Source organism: Xylocopa sonorina, unplaced genomic scaffold (genome assembly GCF_050948175.1).
Source record: "Xylocopa sonorina isolate GNS202 unplaced genomic scaffold, iyXylSono1_principal scaffold0014, whole genome shotgun sequence".
NCBI lineage: Eukaryota > Metazoa > Arthropoda > Insecta > Hymenoptera > Apidae > Xylocopa > Xylocopa sonorina.
In genome coordinates this window covers 2,527,944-2,548,801 of record NW_027490090.1, presented here as the reverse complement: position 1 = coordinate 2,548,801, position 20,858 = coordinate 2,527,944, and the positions used below count along the sequence as shown (strand labels likewise).

The 20,858-nt window shown below is 36.7% G+C and overlaps 4 protein-coding genes and 1 pseudogene across 7 annotated transcripts in view; 3 read left to right on the top strand and 2 right to left on the bottom strand.

Moving 5' to 3' along the window:
- Positions 1–90: 90 nt before the first annotated feature.
- LOC143431734 (vacuolar protein sorting-associated protein 18 homolog) lies at positions 91–4,937 on the bottom strand. 2 transcript variants are annotated; one of them, XM_076908678.1, is made up of 19 exons: positions 4,832–4,937; positions 4,587–4,770; positions 4,357–4,520; positions 4,097–4,273; positions 3,942–3,989; positions 3,504–3,693; positions 3,308–3,429; positions 3,019–3,231; positions 2,830–2,946; positions 2,651–2,763; positions 2,462–2,573; positions 2,209–2,391; positions 1,827–2,144; positions 1,625–1,760; positions 1,335–1,556; positions 1,115–1,266; positions 939–1,036; positions 565–879; positions 91–348 (listed from the first exon to the last, which is right to left on the bottom strand). In XM_076908678.1, exons 1-19 carry the CDS (start codon positions 4,910–4,912, stop codon positions 285–287), a joined length of 3,009 nt encoding a protein of 1,002 aa, XP_076764793.1. In that variant the 5' UTR covers positions 4,913–4,937; the 3' UTR covers positions 91–284. The 2 variants fall into 2 exon arrangements, with proteins under 2 accessions (XP_076764793.1, XP_076764794.1); XM_076908679.1 differs by lacking the exon at positions 3,942–3,989.
- A 490-nt stretch (positions 4,938–5,427) lies between these two features.
- Positions 5,428–7,704, top strand: LOC143431710 (DNA-directed RNA polymerase III subunit RPC5-like). The gene is made up of 8 exons (XM_076908649.1): positions 5,428–5,546; positions 5,706–5,962; positions 6,022–6,215; positions 6,289–6,461; positions 6,534–6,738; positions 6,800–7,002; positions 7,072–7,235; positions 7,307–7,704. The coding sequence occupies exons 1-8, from the start codon at positions 5,502–5,504 to the stop codon at positions 7,572–7,574; spliced, it is 1,509 nt and encodes a 502-aa protein (XP_076764764.1). The 5' UTR covers positions 5,428–5,501; the 3' UTR covers positions 7,575–7,704.
- Positions 7,705–10,984: 3,280 nt separating this feature from the next.
- Positions 10,985–16,212, top strand: LOC143431889 (uncharacterized; annotated as a pseudogene). The gene is made up of 6 exons (XR_013102743.1): positions 10,985–11,207; positions 13,882–14,110; positions 14,445–14,537; positions 14,889–15,080; positions 15,493–15,729; positions 15,817–16,212. The product of XR_013102743.1 is annotated as an uncharacterized LOC143431889 (transcript).
- The window catches only part of LOC143431891 (uncharacterized), a gene marked incomplete at its 5' end in the record, with an annotated part of 76,322 nt that continues 67,581 nt past the window's right edge, over positions 12,118–20,858 (bottom strand). Inside the window, one exon of the mRNA XM_076908868.1 lies at positions 12,118–12,132. The remainder of the gene's footprint in view (positions 12,133–20,858) is intronic.
- On the top strand, positions 16,607–20,741 carry LOC143431670 (luc7-like protein 3). 2 transcript variants are annotated; one of them, XM_076908588.1, is made up of 8 exons: positions 16,607–17,153; positions 17,270–17,518; positions 17,616–17,822; positions 17,896–18,057; positions 18,136–18,323; positions 18,380–18,480; positions 18,571–19,246; positions 20,480–20,741. In XM_076908588.1, the coding sequence occupies exons 1-7, from the start codon at positions 17,049–17,051 to the stop codon at positions 18,642–18,644; spliced, it is 1,086 nt and encodes a 361-aa protein (XP_076764703.1). In that variant the 5' UTR covers positions 16,607–17,048; the 3' UTR covers positions 18,645–19,246; positions 20,480–20,741. The 2 variants fall into 2 exon arrangements, with proteins under 2 accessions (XP_076764703.1, XP_076764704.1); XM_076908589.1 differs by having other exon boundaries at positions 16,611–17,153; positions 18,392–18,480; positions 20,480–20,731.

Sequence of the window (20,858 nt, the reverse complement as noted above, 5' to 3'; positions counted from 1 at the left end):
ATGGTGTAACATATATTGAATCTACATTTTCTAAATATTGCAGAAATTACTTACACATGTAAAATCGTGAACTGAACCTTTTGTACTATCTAAAATTTGTACGGGCTTTTTATTTTTAGAGCTGCAAGTACTTACATTGCATGTATAAAATAAATATTTCTCACATTTAAGGAAATATGATGTATACTCTCTATTTGTTACAAATGATAAATGTAATAAAGTATATATATAGTGTATAGAGTAAATGTACATATGTTTAAGAGTATTTTAAAAACAAACAATACTTATGCCCATTCCTTCATTACTCTCTCGTAATCTTCTTCTTCAATAAATGGTTTATCTATAGACCTGCAATATGATTACCAGCCTTTAATATATCTCACTTTGTGAAACTGTTAATTGTTATAGTTAAAGTATAAGTTAGTACAGCCTTTTCCAGTTTAGTGCAATGGCATTTGGGTCCAAGAAATTATACTGAATCAATATGCATGTATGATAAGGATGCCAGATGAGGATGTAGCGGATAAGTGTCTAATCTGAGAGAACAATGTAAAAAGAACTAACTCTATCATAAGTTCCCCACAATATAAACATTCGGAGGCTACTAATTCATCAATGTCAGCCTTAATTTGATCCTTCGTGGATAAAGATACGGATGCGACCGATGCAGTATCCTCGGGTCTGGTATTAGAAATAGCGGTGAGTTGACGCTGAAGATTAACCAGTTTCGTTCTTTGATCCATTGACAACATTGGTGTCAATGCAGCTACAAGGCAATCGCTGTGAAATCTGTGTCCACAAGGAAATACGTAAAAAGGACGTAGTAATAGTTTAACATCACAGCTGTTGCACGTATCTTTTGCGTACACAAATGTACATCTAAAAGAAGATTTGATAATATTACAATAAGATTTATCATTGCTTATTTATTCGCGTACCTCGTCCTGAACTCTTGTATATCTTTTCTAATAAGTTCAGCTGCTTTTGTTGCTTCTTGCATTTCTTCCTTTAAATCTTGGATATGTTGATTATATTCCTGCCAATTACAATTGAAGTAAGTAATACGCGTATATATATATTTAATAGCTATGTACTATCCGTAGAATTATTTCACCTGCAGTGAATTGCAAATGGCATCTTTAAAGTGATCTATCGTAACGAAATCTGAAAAGAAGGGTAGTATATCCTCTATTCTGATTATATCGCAGTGTTCTAAAAATTTCATTGCTTGTTGTATATCATCTTTTTCTTTGACCACATGTTCAGCTAAAATTATAACATAAGTATTACTCTGAGCACAAGGTGTACAATTTTTATTTTATACCGATAAATACCAATTTTTAACCATAACTTTTTCCTTAATTCATCGTCATGATCCGAAGGCATCGCAGCTATTTGTTTTGCAAGATCGACGCTAATTGTTAAAGCTAAATCAACAGCTGTCGTCCAGAGTCCGAGTAAAGCTGACAACTGTACGCAAGCTTCTGTTAAATTAAGTTCTTGGCACAATCGTAACGCATAGTGTACATCGTAATGTACCATATTTATATCTTGCCCTAAATTTTCATTGTAAATATTATTTCATTAGGGGAAACTATAAAAATATGTAGATTTTGAACATTACCTTGAGAACTAATATACCGCATTACTTCATCTTGTTTATAACGAGCGTATAAAGACAATAGAAAATTATGGATTGCTTGTTCTTGGCAACTTAATTTATAAATGCAAAATTCCAAGTATCTGATTATTTCTTTTGCCTGTAACCAACCATTCGTAAATTATTGGCTCTAAAATCTGAAGAAGAAGTAAAGCAGACGTCTTACATGTTTTTCATCACTATTGCAAGATACTAAAGCTGGAAGAAGTTTAGAAGGTGCTAACGAAGAACCTTGCGATATTAGTGCAGTCACTGCAGGGCGTGGTAACTCTTGCAAGAGGATACCAGCAAACTGATAAAACAACTCCTTATTGTTTTGACTTTTTAAGACTTCCAGAGCTTCTAAATAATTATTTTTATATAAATGCTGGCGTATCACTTCTTCGTAATTGTAATGCATTATAGTCAATCGAATGAGATTGTCTTTATCTCCATGACTTGCCATTAAATCGTATATGGTGCTACGATTTCTTGTTATGCACTCCTAAAATTATAATCTCTTCTGTACCGCACAACAAGTTTCGTTTAAGTATACTGTATTTTTGTACCTCAACTTTTGGTATCGCGAGAAAACTATCAAATTGTTTCTGTAGTTCTAAGTATTGCGGATCGTGCAAATATGATGTGTTTCTACTCCGTAATGCTCCCATTTGGGTCATAAATAATTCGACTACCCATACAACGATCATAGTTATTTGCGTTTTGTCTTGCATTTTTAATCCTTCAAGTTTCTAAACAGACAAGAGAGATAAAAATGTTTTAAACATTTTACAGTATATCTTAGAGTATCTGGTACAATACCTTTTTCAAAAATGTTTTTAAAGCTTCTATCTGCCATTCTTGAAGAAATTTTAAGGAAATCTCTTCAAACGATGAATGAGTGTCTGCATAGATGAGAGCACTTTTTTCATATCTATAAAGTGGCATGCAAAAATGAATGCTATAACTGTTTGGAACAGTAAATTACAAATTTGTACACATTTAACTTACTCCTTATTTTTAAAAAGCATTTCTGCTTGTTTTACAAGCACTTGATCTATATGAGCAGGATTATCATTGCAATATTGTTTCGCAAGTTCAAATTCTCCTTTATCAACGTAAACCTTTTTAAATAAAATAAATGTACTCGTCAATATATAGAACAATTACATTAACTGTATTAATATTACCTGCCAAACATTTCTATCTTCTTTGTTAACTTTATATTTGAACACTGCTCTTTCACTGTAAGCCCATATAGAACGTGTTACATAATCTTTAGTAATATTAAGCAATTTCCCAACAGTCTATAAAAATAAAAATTTCTATTTAATAATGTTACTCGAGTGTAAAAGATACATCGATACTATTGTACATACATCGTTGTAAATGTCTTCAAATATCAAGTCCTGATTCAACAGTGATATGCCTTTCACACGATCCGTATAAAGTAATAATGCATGAAATTCTGTTAAAACAAAGGACAGTGGTGCAGTAGTTGTTTTGGAGACGCTCGCCATCAGACTTGCTTCAGGATAATTTAACATTTGCTGATTTATTAACACATTTTTTGGATCTACCTTTGGATCAAACTGAACGAACCCACATTATTTAAAAGTAAATGTAGTAAGCTTTGTATATGGAAAATATATTAAATATTGATTATACCTGAGCATACTGAATGCCAGTTTCGGTTAACCAACCGAAAGATTTTGGCAAAGCACCAAGTGCTGGGTAATGGAACTGCATTTTAGAATAAGGCAAATTACTTATGACTTCGTTAAAGCTTTCTGTAAAAAATATCTCTTTGATAATTATCACAGAAACATGATTTAACGAAAAATGTATATAGTACAAACTTTACCCTGTTCGTTTAAATATTTATTGAAAACTTGTTGCAGCAAAGGTTTCTCATCCGGATTTTGAACTACCCCAATGTACTGATAAATTCGCATTAAAGTTGTAACGATGATCACGTATCTATCGGAATTTGGTATTCTATGAAACTCTAAGCCAGTAATGGGTGGTTTACTATTCTTTCCTATGTCAAATACCTAAAATAAAGGATAATTAAATCTTGGCCGTATAATAATGTTATACAATACTGCGTTAGATTATGATAAATGGTATGACTAGGTATGATATGAGAACAGCGCAATATCGATAAGCATATGTATCATAAAATGAGGAAATTATTATTATTGTATTATCCTATTACATTGCTGAAAGTTCAGAAATTGATACGTGTATTTGCTAGCGTACAAGTGAGTTATACATGCAAAAAGTATAATTTCTAACTCACCAATCCCTCTACCTCTTTAGCACCATAAAGAGGTAAATAGTTAGGAAGCTTTGGACATAATGAATAGTGATATAAGGGACATGTATCTATTATTATGGAATGATAATGTTTACTGACAATGATACTAAGAACTAATTCCTATATTTCGTTTATACCTGACGCCAGTATTGCTCCAAGCTAGTATTAAATATTTTGTCCCCATCCAAACCAATTTCCGTCTCAAAGATAAGACCTTTCGAAGTTCCTAAGAGAATTGGACCTGTGGTAGTTTCAGAAGAATTCGAAAAGTTCCATCCGACGGCAGTAATCTCGTGTCCTTTGAACTTACTTGCCTACGTAAACAAATCTTGAAGATTAGTTATTTTTTTAAATAACACATAGAGCGCAGCTTCTTCTACCTATCCATCGCATTTACCTGTTTCAGTTTCGTCGTTTTTTTGTGTAAGTAAAATACCTCTGGTGGAATATTCTCCGAATAAGCGAACTTTGGAGTTAGAACTATCAATAAATGATTGCCCAAGGGATCGAGGAACAGTCCTGACATTTTCATATTCACCACATACTTGGATATATCAATTTCTGAAATAAATATCTCGGTTTATGCCTTATATTGTTACGTAGTACTGTTTTACAGACGAATATTACCCTCTGGCGAATCTGGATGTTTCATATCGATACGTAAAAGGATATTATTAGCCATAGCGATGACAATGATATTATTGTTAACAACAAGGTGCAAGATCTTATCCGGTGGTAGAAAATTAACTTTTTGTTTTATAAAGATTGGCCCGTCGTCTTGAAACTTCATTTGAATAAATCCAGTCGTACTCTAAAAATTGAGTCAGAAATTTTCTTCTCTGATACATGTACGAGCTTAAACATAAACTTACAATATCAGGTCGAATCAGTGGCGCGTACACTTGTTTCGATCTTTGAGATGCTTGTTCGTACTGATCAAACATCGACGTCATTTTATTAATTTATTTTACTATTTTACTTCGCTGTGATCGAAAATAAATGTATTCGTTCTGCTTAAGCCAATTAGTTTGGAAGCAAAATAGTCATTAACATGTACATTAGACTTTCATGTTAAACTCAAGCTTCTGAAACAATGTATCAATTAATTTAAACATTTGTATCGTCGATCGTGAACGTAATTGCACATCGTTGCATGACACTGTGTTACTTCATTGTTATTTTATTTAAATCTGCAAGTATATATCGAATTGGTTCCCAATGTATTTTGACAGCGATCACCTACGAACGTAGTAAAATTTAATCGTATTGGCAGCAGTGATTAAGTTCTAGAATCGCGAAATTATTCGATGGAAACGTTCTGTGCGTGCTTACTTTTACTTGGTCAATTTCGAGCCTTAGTGACTTTACTGCGTAATGTTTTGAAGAAGGTTACGAACAGGTCGCGGTGGTGACTTTGTTTTCCAACGGATGCCCGGCGAATTTTATCTCTATTTTCATCTCGACTGGCTGTTTCAAAACGTGGTGCATAAAAGTCAGTGTTTGCATCAAATGTCCGATAGATGAGAAGTAATTACCGTACAAATGTCTAATGCAATGGAAAATGAAAATGATCCAGTGGTTAAAGAGGTTTATAACTCCCTAATTTTATTTAATTCCTAACATAATAGCTTTAAGTAATACTTCACGCGTACAGGTTATGTGCATTTAAATCGCATTTTGCTCGATAAGATAATTTTTAAAGTTTTTCAAACTTAATGTACAGAAAAGTATTTGCATTTATTTTAGATACCAGTCTTCCTTTCAAAATCACTCGCAGACAAGTTATTTATTTTCCAATATCCTGTTCGTCCTTCGGGGGAAGGTTATGATAACGCAATATTCCTAAAAAGTTGTATAAAACCAGAGAACCAGGAAGTTCTTTTAGAAGTGGCGATAGATACGCACAGTGTCAATTACGATCAAAGTAAAGGTGAACAAATCGCCATAAACGCGGACGGCGATGCGAATGCTGAGCAAGAAGACGAAGAAAGGGCGTTTGACAGGTATTCAAAAGATTTAAATATAATTTTAATATAACTATTTAAATAATTTTATATTGTAGTACTCTTATGAACAAAACGGTTTTGCAATCGTCTCGAGCGTTGCCAGACTGCTCCAATTACGCAGTTGGTGTATTTCAAGAAGGCGAATTTCATATAACACCGTTGAGAGGAATCATACAAATGCGTCCCCAGTTCAATTATCTTGACAAAACTGATAAACGTGTTAGAGACGAAGCTAAAAATATGGGCGAAGGTATTATCTAAATTTATGCCAATTTAGCTAATTGTCAAGTTGTCTTTTGGTAATAATAATCTGTGTTACGTAGAGGGCGACGAAGAGGAAGAAGGTCCGAAACAAGTTAACGTGACCTTTGCTAGACAAAAGCCGGAATTCATGAAAAAAATGCAAGAACAATCGTTTCAACATCATACTAAAAAGAGTTTAGAAGAAAGATGGATTTATACAAACTATGTCCCAGCAAACAGTACTCCAGCAGAAGTAAACATTGTTTTATTCAGCATGTTATATCTACGTACATATCTAATAGTTATTGGAAAAATATGTTTTCAGCTTACGCGTTTAGAGATGTTTTGCTCTGCTACAGACGAAACAGTGAATACACTGAATTTATCGAATCAACAATATTTAGAACTGTTAGCACCGCGGGTAAAAGAAGAGGAATATTTAAAACCAGACGTTTCCAATCACGTTACATCCCTCAATTACATTCGAACGTTACCTCTTCTCGATCAAGTTAGAACACTCATGAAAGATGGTGAGCGATTAGATCAGTACAAACTCGAGATTATTTTAACTAATTACACAAATCTTTTCAGCCAGGGTAATATCTTTTTCACAATTAAGATCAATATTGTCACCTGAACAAGAAACAGGAGCTATTCTAAAGTATTTACAACAAGTAGCAGTTTTAGTACAGGGAAATTGGATCGTAAACAGTGAACTTTTATATCCGAAAGACACGATATCATCGCATAACGGCATTCCTGCGGAACTTATGTGCAGAGCTAGGGATTACGTCGTGAGCGTTGCATTTGTTAAATAATTTATGAAAGACAATTACTGCTTTACTAAAGTTACACAATTTCAGCTACTAGCGTTCACAGAACACGAATACTTGGATCGGAAAACAGTTTCGTCTGTTATTAAACTGCCTCCTGATGAAATTAAAGAAATTTTCACAAACTTGGCAGTGCACGAACCTAAAAAAGGCTGGCACCTAATTATCCCGTCTACTAAAGAATTTACGGAAAGGTGGTGTCATTTATTTTTCCTTTCTCTCTTTCTTTTGCTATAAAAACGAGCGTAAACATTTTATTCGATAGATATCCTGAGATTACCCAAAGGCAAGAAATGTTTTGGGAAGCGAAACGAAAGCATCTTCGCGAAGCTATGGAAGCGCAGAATCAAATTCCGCAACGTCAAAGACGAAAGTCGAATAGAGAATCCGTCGGGTCTGAGAACGAAGAAAGAAACGTGGGACGTGGAAGAAAAACTCTAAGAGATTCTTCGATGTCCGATAACGACAGTGTGGCAGAGCCAATAAAACATAAAAAGACGGTTCGTTCTCGCAAAGTATCCGAGACTACGTGACCAAAGTTGATGCGTGATTAAAACTGAATGATATTGCTATATACTGTTGATGTATTAGAAGTTGCAAAAAATCTATCTACATAGATCATGTTACTATAACGTGTCTGTTTAGATGCACTGCCAACACTTTGCACGACATTCTTTTACGTTTAAATTTATTATTTAAACGAAATATCTTCTAGTCTCAAGTGATAAGTTCGAGAAAACGAAAATACAGACTCTGAAACAGACCATATAAACAGCACGTATAGGGAAATTGTATATTTTATTACTTAAGTTATTTATTAATTATACATGTATATATTTATAGGTTTTGTATATAACGGATAATGAATTTAATTTCAATTATTTAGCGTTAACTTCAACTTAACCAATATTGTTTATAGAAGGATATACAAGAATTGTAATTGTAAAATAGTATTTGCAAATGTCACACTGTCGACGGTGAATGAACAGTATGTATACTAACAAAATTGTAAAAAGCATTCATTTATTGTTTCTAATAGTTACTTCCTGCACATCGTTGATCGATGATGTATTTCAAGCGCCGACTGAAAAATGACTGATGTTTTTTATCTTATTAAAAATATTTTTACGAATAAAGAGAATACGATATGAATTTATGATCGATATTAACTGGAGATATCAAATCGGATATGTAATCTATTTGTTATTATACATTCAATATGTACATATTAATTATACAATACAAAATTCCTCGCATTCCTTACTAATCTCGTTTACAAGATTCCTTTTGCGATTTCAAATTTAAACTGAACATGACGTAACGACTGAGTATGATGTAATCGTAAATACGTTTTTTTGTATACTATGCATACAAACAATAATATATGCGATAACCTGATTCCTGCGGTCACTGTGTTGGTCAGTATTACTTATTTCGTTGAAATCACGTTTATTCGTGTTTTAATTAGTATACGTGTATAAAATAACACACAATTGATTGCAGCTCTCTACATTTGTACCGATTACACCGTAAATGTAAGTCAATCTTGTGAATGAAAGGAATTCTCAGTCGATGGATAAAGGTAACGGTCATTCACCCGAACTGCGACCAATTATTGTCATATTTACTTCACTTTATTACTTTATTAGGTGTCCAAAAAAGTGATCGTGATCGCTGAATGCGACGAAATTAACAGTCTTAATAGTCGCGTTATAGTTCGTTTTACGTTTAATTACCATTTTCATCGTGTTTTTTCTTCGTTCTCCGGTTTAATGGTCCATTTACGTGTTACAGGGGCGCAACGGAGGGCGAACGCACTTTCTCCTATAGGTCTGACAACTGGTGAAAGTATTTCTTACACCTTTATATGTGTATATGGTACGTACGTCCGGAGCACCCAAATATCGACATCTCTATCAAAACCACGCCTTCCGAGAGACGATGAGATTGATTTTTTTCTCTCAGGAATCGTGTGACATAATGCTAAACGTATATCGTCGTGTGTGCGATGTAATTATTTACCGCAAAGATTCCAATTAAGATTAATCACAGGTCTGTACCACGATTACTAAGTAGGTATACTCGCATTTATTAGTATTTTCCATATAGCCTTTTTTTAATTACAACGATGCAAAAGACTAAAGTACGAGGATATATTGTAACGAAGGAATGTGTACCTCCAGTTTTTCCAAGACTGCATTTCATTCTTTAACTTGGCGATCTGGATTCAATTGGAGTTAGTAGAAACCGGTTTGATATCTGGAAAAAGTCAATTCTGTTCGACGAGGTCAATTTTCCGCGCAACGAATGCGTTAGAATTTAAGATACATAGTCGATGAATCAAAGTTTCGTACTTTGCCTGGACGGAACTCGTTTCATCCGCAAGATAGTTTTCACGCTAATTGCTCGATCGAACGAACTGTTGCGACACTTGCACTAGAATTTGGCCAAGAAAAAGACGAAACTTTCATCGACTGATTTACTTATGTAAATTGCCACTTGCGTAAAAATAATTTAAATGAAATCTAAAATTGTGTCGAATCGTCGACTGGCATCGAAAGACGTTGTGCTAACGGTACAAAGATCGACACGGTCCGTTGACAAGAAAAGGAAAAGTTCTGTTACAGTTCGAAGGAAGGCACAGAAAGTGAATGACGGCCGAATCTTGGAGGGATCTTGGTTGATCGCATCGATCGCTCAAGGAATCGCTCCTCGATTTCCGTCAAGTGAAAACAATGACCTTCGATAGGCGTCTGAACAAGAAAGAAAGTCTACGACAGGACGATCTATTTCCATATTATTTCAATAAATTACACGTTAAGCAGTGCGTTGAATTCGCCGAGGGGAAGCGACGATTCACGCTCCCGAAGATCAACAAATAAAACAACAAACATCGAAAGTTTTACAACGAAGGTGAATTTGGACACTATTCATTCATTTTAAACTGTCAAGGTGATTTCATTCACTTACCACGTCGATTTAATTTACTTATACAATCATTGTGTTACACTACTGTACTTTAAATGGTAAAAGAAAGAAACTTCTTTTAGGAATAAAGTAGGATACAAGTATATGTAAAGAGAAATAGACAAATACGAGATGTGTTGTGGATGCAGTCAAGGTATGTATGCATTCTGCGTGAAAGGCGTTTGAATTAAGCGCAGATAAAGCAACCTACTTTCGACATTTCAATGGCACAATATATATCTTAAGATTTCGATGAAAAGCAATTAAAATTAGCCGTAACATGTGGCGAGGAATCCGTCTAAACGCGAAATAGAAAGAAAAAGTGGGCTCTAGGAACACGTAGCGAATAGAAATGAATAGAAAGAAGTCACTGTGCTCCCTCTTGTTCTTCCTGTTTCTAAAATCAAAATAAAAGTTCATCGAAACGCATGTAAATTAAAGTCACGTTCGTTCAATGCAAATAGAGTCTTAGCAACAACGTAAACTTTGACGTCGAAATACGCCGACCTACTATTAAAAGGAAATTTTCATGTGGTGCGTGGTAGAAAGCCACTTCACCTGATTTCGTTGGGATCCCATTGGTATTGAAAGTACTTTGCGGAAATGATCCGGTGTGAAGTCTCGTATGTATGGAGATAAAAAGTATTGAAAAGCCGCAGCTATCGGTGACGTAAGTATTGCATTCAACCGTGCAATAATTTCGATCTTTTCCCTCCAACGCTCGATTCTCAAAGTCTCATTATCCATGATAAGACATTCCTCGTACATAGGCGATAATTGCTCGCTCCTTTATTTTTCTATTCGTGTGCACTACTACGACTTCGATCATATATCGCACTTATATCAAACATTTATCAGCACGCAACACCTCGAGCTTAAATAGATTAATATGATCGATGTAACAGCAGAGCATCCCGCGATTGGAATCTTCTTTGCCAATTGAAGCGATACGACAGATACATTTTCGTTGTTTCAGATCACAGTTGGTGGACCAAAAATTTCGGGGAATACCTACTTTTACAATGTGCACTGGTCGATGCCTCCCACTGCCTCAAAGCAAATCCAGATATTACTTGGTAGTGGTAACTTTCAGCGAGACACGCTATATAAGAGAATGAAGAACCGGCCGGTCAAGATAAAGCTCGTGTGTTGTCAATCCATTCATCGTGCTGTTACTCCTCTACCTCCGTCATTGACAGGTAAGTGGGGTAAAAAGTACGTTTTCACAAAGAGAAACAGGAAAAAAGGAACGTGGGACTAGTGATGAAAACTGAGCAGTGCAAGTGTTTCCCCTGGGAATTCGATGATTATCTTCTCGCTTCTCGCATGTGTACCATTGGTGTTCTCCCCTTTTTAAATATGTGAACGAATCATTCGGAATATGTTTAAAGAAATACGGGTGAAACTCGATCGACACGATAAATCTGAATACCAATGTACATGCTATAGCAGATAGGTCGAAAGCAATATTATGAAAAATTTGCGAAATTATCCTCGTTATGCATGGTGGAGCAGGGATTATGGCACGTGCCTTAGAAACGGGAAAGCAAACCGGTTGTGCGAGGGCGATCAGGAACTGCAGCTAGGAATTTATGAAAAATTTTAGTAGTTGGTGCTAGTAGATTGATGTTACCACATATGAAATCACTTTATGAATCTAAACGTCCAAAGTGTTGCGTTTCTAACGAAATTCTCCAGTTTATGTTACCTCCGATAATCACATTTTAACTCTATATTTTGCAGATTTCTCTCTAAAATTATTAACCAAGAATCATGTAATCCCAAGTGGTCCGATAAACGAGAGCAGAGGGTTAATACTTGAGAGACCACAGCCTTTGATCTATGGAAGCAAAAAGTTTCACCACAAATATAAAGCCTGCTCCAGATTTCTATAAAAACATGTCCAAGCCTGACAACTGGCCGACCAGTTACGTGTACCCTCCACTGATTATATTATACCGTCGTGGTCCTCTCATTTGTAGTGGTCCGACAACTATCACTTTTTTCATTACGCAATTGCTTTCTTTTTCGGTACATTTCGAAAATCTCTCGATTTACAACAGATTAAAGTTACCATAAAGCTACGTTTCATTAGAAATCATAAATATAGTGGTCGCATTCGCGCTCCATGCAATTACTCAAAATTGCTCCGTCCGTTAATGTACTTAAAATATATACTTGTGCACGTAGCTCGCAGAGAAAGTTTCGACAATTTTTGTTGACCAGTGATATCGGAGAAACTGAAACCGAAACAGAGCACGAAAAAGCAATACCGTCGAGGCGATCGGATTCCTGACGGTACCTAAACTTCTATCGAAACGGTGTGTCCTTTCTAGGTGCGAACCTTGGACGATATTATTTCACGATCTATATACTCTTACACCATAACTTAATTTGTAATACCCGAGACAGATACGTTCCCATTTTTCTCGGGTAGTACCATTTTTATACGCAAACCCTCTCACTTTCACTCCAGCTACCGATCGAGCCAAGTTTGCTGCCACTTCTTAACGATCGGCCGGTTTTCAGGCTTACGCCTAGTAAAGACTGGATTCTCATTAACTACATTTTTTCCGCGTCTTGGTGTCGGTGCCACTTATTCGCCACTTTGTTTCTTTAAACGGACTGGTTAATCAGGTAAATCGGCATCGGAATTACACGATGACTCGAGTAACTCCCGTTCATGGAACGGGTTGCATAAAAGTGGTTACGCACGACCTTTGTAACGCGTTCAGGAAACCGTTTTCGGTTATATCATTTCTGTTTTTTTATTTTCTTTATCAACTTTATAAACTTGGGATCACTTTCACCTAAATGTAAAAATTCATTTTTATCTATAAGAGGGATAAGTGGTCGTGGCATAAAGAAACATTTATTACGATTTCTTTCCGCGACGTGCCTCTACAGTTTACCCGCCACTACTTGGAAGATAAACGTTAGACTCGTTTTATGTCTTCGCTTGTTGATTCGTGCGATATCTTTCCCAACGTTTCTCACATTTGTCACGTTTGCATGAAATTTCTCTTAACAAGCGAGAGATTTGTACCACCGAGATGCCGGAGGTTCACTTTCGTAAGTCGAGCCTTTCGAATTTATCGAAAGCACCGGATCTCTCGCGATACATCATCATCACCGTTACGAATGAGATGTTTCCAACGAATCGTGAAACCATCGTCCGTGTTTTACGCGTTTAGAAAGCAGGGTGCTTTCCACGAGCATTATCAGTAAAAAGGTGCAAACGGACGTTTTCCTTAAGCTGTCACCGAAAATTCGACGGGTTTTTTAAACTTTTCGCACGCAGGTGTGCTCGATAGAAAGGCGCAGTTTCACTAATGTACATTTACGGCCGAGTTAATTAGCTTTGCTTCATTTGAACGAGTATATCGATTAGGCTGTTTCACCGCATTTCTCCCCAGCCCTCTTTTTCGCGAATATTCTAGGTCATCGACACGTGCGCTTTCAGTTCATTTGCACACAGTCAGCTGCAAATGATTTCGCTAAAAATTACCGTCTATCATTTCTCTAAATGATGATTTACGTTTTTATAACTCTCTCATCTCCAAGACCTCGTGCTTGGCTGCTGATCACTATCGATCGCACGTAGTACGTTTGCTTGATAATAAATGTGGTCAGTTAATTTTGAAGCGCTCGTATTTCATGCAGGATAAACATCGTTTTACGGTAAATTTCGCGAAATGTTTCCTTGCATTCCGACTTAACGACTGATGCTTCGCAAAGGGCATTAAGAACCAAGGTCACTTTCCCTTGCACACGTCTGACACAAATGTAACCAATTTTCTCCGTGTACTACATACAGAAAATCACGTCGGTCACGTCATTCTAGAGAGCAACTCTCTGTTTTTCCATTTACAGAATGTATTGGCTGTGTCTGGTGGCATTAGTTGCGACAGCAACGGCGCAGGGTTCTTACGATCTGGAACCAAGAGGGCCCTTCCAGAGCAAATCGTCCAGCTTGGGACCACTTTACTCGTCTGGCCTTAGCGCTGGTCAAGGCTTTCGCGATAACAGTTACGAGGATAACATCGTGACGCCCACACCTTCTCCAACCCCTGCCTACAGGAATCCCAGCAGTCAGCAGCCTGTAAGAAATTAAATTATGCCTGATAAACCATCTTCTTACACTCACGATTGTTACCTTCTTATCTAATTAGGTATACGCAGACTCGTATCTGTAATATATTCACTTAAATTGTTAGCTGCGATGAAAGCAGTTGCATCATGTGGTATTGCGTGTGTCGTTACATATTATGTAACAACTTACGTAAAAATAAATTACTTTCAGTCAGTTGAATGCATCGACTCAGATGTATTTATTACCGTGCGTGATCGTATAAAAAGTGCGTGTACTTCCTTGAATGATCTCGGGCGTACAAAAAGAACTCGATGAATGTAAGTCCAACTACCTTTTTTCGTAGCTTTATCGTAAACCAGCTCTCGATCAAGGAGCCATCAGGGTAAACGGACCATCGCGCGCTATCCTTCGTGGTGGACAACCGCAGAATGGCCGGGTAACTATCTTTTAAATCCTTCATCTTTGGATACCTATTCAGAACAAGGTACAGGGTTACTTCTCATACAATTTTGAGAGCTGCGATCGATGGAGTTGGAATTGTTACGCTTTGTATCTCACAATAAGTGAAAGTAGCGTAAGAAATTCTTGCATCCATTGTTTGCAGTCCCATACAATAAACTTATGTAACAGCCAATCGTTACGGCGAGAAGAAAGAAATAAACTGTTTTACTTTTTGCGCGCGATTTCCAATATTTATATATCGATATCCGACCGACTCTAATGATAATTCTAACGGAACATTCAGAGTGGAAGACGGTTTTTCTATAATCGTATTTTCAAATTAAAGGAACCTGAAGAATTGGAAGAGAAAGAAGAGCCCGATCGTTTGACCCTCCTTTTGCCCCAAAGTAAATTTGATTGTGTGAACAAACAAACGGGCTATTACGCCGATGAGGATCTTAATTGCGAAGTCTTCCATTATTGTCAAGACAATGCGAAACATTCGTGGATTTGCCCGGAAGGATTTACATTCCACCAGGTAATGCCCAATAATAGATCTCTAAGCGAATTATTCTGCATTTCGCAAGAGTACGCAACACTTTCGATACCTGCTCAGTTCCGTAATTAAAGGATAATCGTGCAAGCAATCTAGTTCGAATACCGCTGATATCGAAATTTCACTTCTCCCATGGTTTAACGTACGTTTTCACCCACCCATTTCCGGTTTTGTACATCTAACAAGCAGGTAAGCAAAGCCAATCGTAAATCGTACGATCAGTCGTCCGATGCTGATACGTTAATATGCGTGTTTCCGGGGTATTCGACTCGCTTCTCGTTTCGCTCGGTAGCAGAGATGCAAATAGCTGTCGTAGCTGAAACTCCTTTCTCTCCGCAAACTTCGAGGCCGTCAACGTTCTCGCCATCAGCAGTGATACGCGATTATATTGCAGGTCCATTTGATTTGTATGCCACCAAGCGGGGACATAAACTGCAAAAAGAGCTCTCAGTATCACTTTATCAACGAATACCTGTACAAACCATTGAACTTGGACGAAGCTGAGACCAAACCCAATGTAACCTTGAGATACAGCGATAGATATTTCCCCGCAGACATTCACCCGGACGAGCGCGAGGTTGGTGACTATCAGATTACTCCTTCGGCACCTGCTCGCCGTCCCACGGTACCGGTAAGACTATATTAAACTGTAACACTTTTTCAAAGCGCGAAACGTGAACAGATAAATGCGATACGCATCTCCGTATTACGCGTGCAGGTATACGCAAACCCTCAACCAGCTGCGCTGAATAGCATTCCTCCGTCGGCTCGTCCACAACCAACAGGTCATCCACAGTTTCGTTTACCCGTGAACCAAGTCTTCCGTAGCCCTGAAGAAGTGAATATCCCTCTTCAAAACAGACGGCCACAGCCGCAAAATCAACCTGCGAGAAGATACCCTCAAGTACGACCCGATGACGAAGAATATGAATAAGTTTGGTCCACTCTCGTTTGATAATAATCATTCATCGTCACGCTCACAGTCGCATTTCCGTCGTTAATTATATCACAATGGTGTCATCATACGTCTTACGCTGAAATTACAGAGAAAACATTACTTTGGAATGCTTGCTATATTTATTCGAATAAAGTATATAGTTATAGTTTTATAAATCATTACGTTATTCGTAAAAGTGCCTGCTATACGTGCGTACGTAGTCCACGAGGAACGTTTGTCAGAAATATCCCGAGAAGATGCAACAACACACGATTGGAGTGTCAAACGTTTAAATTTCTGTTCGCGGAGAAACAGTCAACTCACTACATGAATATGTTACGTGTGATATGAAATATATAAAAAGTTTAGTTCGTGTACATACATGTATTAAATATAATTATACAATACGAGTGCATATTCATTCTTCTAGAGAGAAAATTAGATAAATGTATATATATGTGCTTTTAAAAAACAGAGACGGTATCTTATGTTGTATCACGTAGTAAGGAAAGGTCATAGCGCAATTCGTGTTGCGTTCTGTTGTAGCATAGTGCGTTTTCTAATTTCCCAAGGTATTGCGGCGCAATACGCAGAAAAGGAACAGCTGACGAGTAAATAAAACAAGTCGAAATTCGCTTGGTATGCATTGTTTATCGAATTGAACGCGTACGAGTATAGATTTTCTTTTGTTTCTTTCGCATCTATAGGTATTTACTTTCGACGAGTTTCGCCATATTGTTTGCTACACTACCGCCTTCTGAAGTAGAAAAGTTCAGGGTTAGAATCAAAGTATTATCACTTCGTTTGTGTCTCTTACGATCCCAGTGTGTGCGTACATTGTTTTGGAATAAATCTATCCATCTAATATCCGATCCATGTATACATCTATCGCACAATTTCTGTAAAACGTCTACCAGCTACCGAATTTCCGTGGTGTCTATCCAAAAACCATCTGCGTGCGGTGTATTCTCTTATAGACGTGATAAACGATACTCGATCAAGAATTTCGAAATATGGCTGCTGCTGCTGCTGCTGCTCTTCTCGACGAGCTTATGGGAAGAAACAGGAATGTACTTCCCAATGAGAAACCCAAAGAACTTAATTGGGAAGATCCAGAAGTGAGTTCACGCAAAATGCTAATGTCTCGACGACACGGATCTCGACGAGTACATCGCATTCAGAATTACTATTATTTCATCATAATAGCCGTTGCATATTCTTATTTTCATTCCAGTTCTGTAAATTGTATTTAGTTAAATTCTGCCCTCATGATTTATTCGTTAATACGAGGGCAGATCTGGGTGCGTGTTCGCGGGTACACGACGACGAAGCTAGAGAATTATTCGAAAAGGCACCTTACTCGTATCGAAAGCAACAATACGAGGATGAATTTATTAGATTTTGTCAAAGCATGTTGAACGAAGTCGAAAGGAAAATAATTAAGGGGAAACAACGGTTAGCCCTTATTGGAAGAACAGAAGCGGTACTCTGCCTTTACACTTTGTAGTAGTTTAGCTATGTACAGTTCTATGAGAGAAAAGGACAATAAAAAAGACTAATCGATCGTTATGTTTGTTTAGCCCACTCTGACACCGGCGCAAACTCAAAGAAACGAAGAACAAATTGCTCTTTTAACTGAAAAAATTAACAAGTTAGTGGAAGAAGCAGAACAAAGCGGTATACAAGGCAACGTGGAACAGGCTCAAGGACTAATGAGACTATGCGATCAGTTAAAGGAAGAGCGAGAAACCCTACGGAAATCTAATGATAATAGTCACTATAATCAAGTAAATATTATTCTACGTATTACACAATACGATAGTAAAAGGATATTAAAACTTAAGCTCTAATTTATTGTAGACTGCTGAACTAGCTGCTGCACAAGAAAAGCAAATGGAAGTATGCGACGTATGTGGCGCGTTTCTTATCGTCGGAGATGCTCAACAACGAATCGACGATCATTTAATGGGTAAACAACACGTCGGCTATGCTAGGTTGAAGAGCGCGCTTCAAGAAATTATGGTAATTTCTAGTCTTTAGCATTAAACTTCTCTCTAATAATTTCAACCGACAATTACTACATGAAGAGTAATTCCGTAGAGTAAACGTGAAAAAGCTAGAGACGAGAAAGAACAAAGAAGGGAAGAAGATAGAAAGCAAAGAGCACGTGCTAACGAAGAACTTGATAGACGAAGAAGAGACGATAGGGATAGGGATAGGGATAGAGAGAGAGACAAGCGCCGCAGACGCGACGACGATAAAGGCAGACACGATTCGAGCAGTCACAGGTAAATTAGTGAAATTTGTACGTTATCGTTAGACAGAAGATTCAATAAATGTACAGTATCGTGTTTAGAAACTCGGGGCACAGAAGTAGGAGCAGATCAAGAGATAAACATGATAGACATCGAGATGATGATCATCGACGTCATGCTCGGGATAAAGGTGAGTATGAAACGTGTAATTGTAAAAGTTATTAGTCTACTAAAAAGACTACAAAGACTAAAAAGACTAAAAAGAGTATACGAAACTTAGGGAGTCGTGATCATCGAAGCTCGAGTCATCATAATCGACGCCGCCATCGATCTAGAAGTCGAAGTCACAAGTAACTACTCTTGATTGGTTAGTGAGTGAGAAGTAAGCCAGGTATGCACTAAACAATATACCATATTCGTCTCAATTACTGTACAGGTTCTTTACCAGGTGAGTTTCATTAGATGCACATAATATATACATGATAATTATCTGTAATTTTGAAGAACGGCATAGTCACAGCGTACCAGTCTCTGGTCCTGCCTATTAATCGGAGAAACACTCTTATTAAATTTCATATGGACCTGTTTGTACAGCGTTTAATTTTCAAAGTGACGAGTTTGCTCTATGTAACGTATTACTGAAAAACGGTGCATCGAGGTAATGTCGAGCAAGGAGTAGTAAAGTTGTTCCCATACGAAAGGTATTTTTATCATGTAGTATTATAGATATTGTCTACAGAGCAAGATAGGAGAAGGTATACCTATGCTTGCTTTGATCGGTATAATGTCTTCATAGGGTAAATCAATTATATAATTTCAACGATTGCATAGCTTTTTTGTCGAAAAGAAATTAGTGGTTTAGTGGAGGACACAGTGCCTACTTCCGTAGACCTGCTACAACAGTGCCCTGTGTGACTGTGACTATACAATCCTAGCTTCTACTACGCATTTCTGAGGTATTTATATCGGAATGATAATACCAAACATGTCCTTTTATTAGGAAAGATAGATATTTTCAAAATGGTGATCTTTATTTTCGAGCGATATTTGAGTGCTTAAAATTATGATAACAAATTCCTGCTCTTACTTTCCTTACTTCCTGATTGTAATTATCGTAGCGTATTCAATTTAAAGTGAAACAGTGTGTGTTTTACCAGTTAGTCAGGAAACGTTTCTACTCTGGGGAGCAGGAGCCAAAGTGGGACAATTTTAACATGAATTTCTGTGTATAGAAAGAGAGAAAGAGAGGGAGAGAGAGTTCGCAAATATCAATTATACTTAACAGCTATACGACTATAGTTGACGATCAGTAAATAACTTGGGATCGTGTCGTCGTCTTTCCAACTTTATTTGTAAAAAGTTCGAGAACATGTGTCATATACATTTGTATGATACATATTGTTCCCTTTGCATGCATTTTTCTCCGTTATTTTTAGTTCTGAAAGACAGGACATGGCAATGCTCGGTCAAATTTTCCTATCAATCAGAAAGTCGTAATTTTCTAGTTATGGTATACAGCGATTAGAAGGTTAATGACAGGTCACAAGGAATGCGTGTCTTACGGCGCGCTCCGAGGACATCCCCCTTAATCATATCTTATCTTATTCTTTTTGTCGCGCCCTTCCTTCATTTCGGCTTATAGAAAACTCATACTTTATACGCGTACTACATTTGTGTAACTCATATTTACTCATGATAAATCATTCATATATTTAATAATCTGCTTTCTGAACCAAATAGTCTTGCGAAAGAAGACAGACCACAAAAGTAATAGCTTTAAGTAAACAATCGTCTTGCATTGTTGTATCGAGACGCTGTTAAATTATCGAGTACTATTAAATTTCGTGATAAATATATATATATATATATATACATATATATACATATATATACATACATACACACGTATAAGAACGATTAATATTTATTGTTAAATAGTCTGCAACTTTCGATATTATTTTATCTTCAATGTCACAAGCATAGACGATCAGTTACAATCGTGTAAGATGCTTTTCACACATGTAGCCGACAGAAGTATGATATTTTTAAAACTATGTCGCATATTAAGACAAGGTTAACAAATAATGTACAGATACGTTAGCCTGTTGTTTGGTAACGATCGAAATTAAAATACAAGAAGAAAAATGATATAAATCACAACTTTTAAAAACTGTATTGTCTACTTTCAGACAGAAGACATGCCATGGGGATGTAATCGATGCAACAGGCTCACTTGCACACTGCTTAATATAATATTAAGGTAAAGATTTTGCATAATCTAAAAATTCCAATCATAAATTTTATACACTTGCGTTTGAGTTCATTTTTATCGCATTGTGTTTCCTTAAAGTTGGTTATACAAAACAATAAAGCCTCTTTAAATTGAATACATAATTAATCGTTGTCAACATTATGTTGTAAAGTCGGTCGGAAATTTGAAAACAGATTTTACTAGCATTTTAATCGTATTTGATGCAAATGTTACATTAGGCTAGCTACATATGAAAAAACATCAAGATAAATTGTCTATAATTTGCATTGTAATACTCATAAGATTGTTAATTAAAA

What these genes read in the sequence shown, in the direction of transcription:
- LOC143431734 (XM_076908678.1), bottom strand. Translation starts at nt 4,912, where the DNA reads ATGACGTCGATGTTTGATCAGTACGAACAAGCATCTCAAAGATCGAAA. An exon ending in ACATCCAGATTCGCCAGAGG is followed by an intron (nt 4,521 to 4,586) that starts GTAATATTCGTC and finishes TATTTATTTCAG; the next exon opens with AAATTGATATATCCAAGTAT. An exon ending in ATACAAGAGTTCAGGACGAG is followed by an intron (nt 880 to 938) that starts GTACGCGAATAA and finishes ATCTTCTTTTAG; the next exon opens with ATGTACATTTGTGTACGCAA.
- LOC143431710 (XM_076908649.1), top strand. Translation starts at nt 5,502, where the DNA reads ATGTCTAATGCAATGGAAAATGAAAATGATCCAGTGGTTAAAGAG. An exon ending in GAAGAAAGGGCGTTTGACAG is followed by an intron (nt 5,963 to 6,021) that starts GTATTCAAAAGA and finishes TTTATATTGTAG; the next exon opens with TACTCTTATGAACAAAACGG. An exon ending in ACTAAAGAATTTACGGAAAG is followed by an intron (nt 7,236 to 7,306) that starts GTGGTGTCATTT and finishes TTTATTCGATAG; the next exon opens with ATATCCTGAGATTACCCAAA.
- LOC143431670 (XM_076908588.1), top strand. Translation starts at nt 17,049, where the DNA reads ATGGCTGCTGCTGCTGCTGCTGCTCTTCTCGACGAGCTTATGGGAAGA. An exon ending in GCGCGCTTCAAGAAATTATG is followed by an intron (nt 18,058 to 18,135) that starts GTAATTTCTAGT and finishes GTAATTCCGTAG; the next exon opens with AGTAAACGTGAAAAAGCTAG. An exon ending in ACGTCATGCTCGGGATAAAG is followed by an intron (nt 18,481 to 18,570) that starts GTGAGTATGAAA and finishes TACGAAACTTAG; the next exon opens with GGAGTCGTGATCATCGAAGC.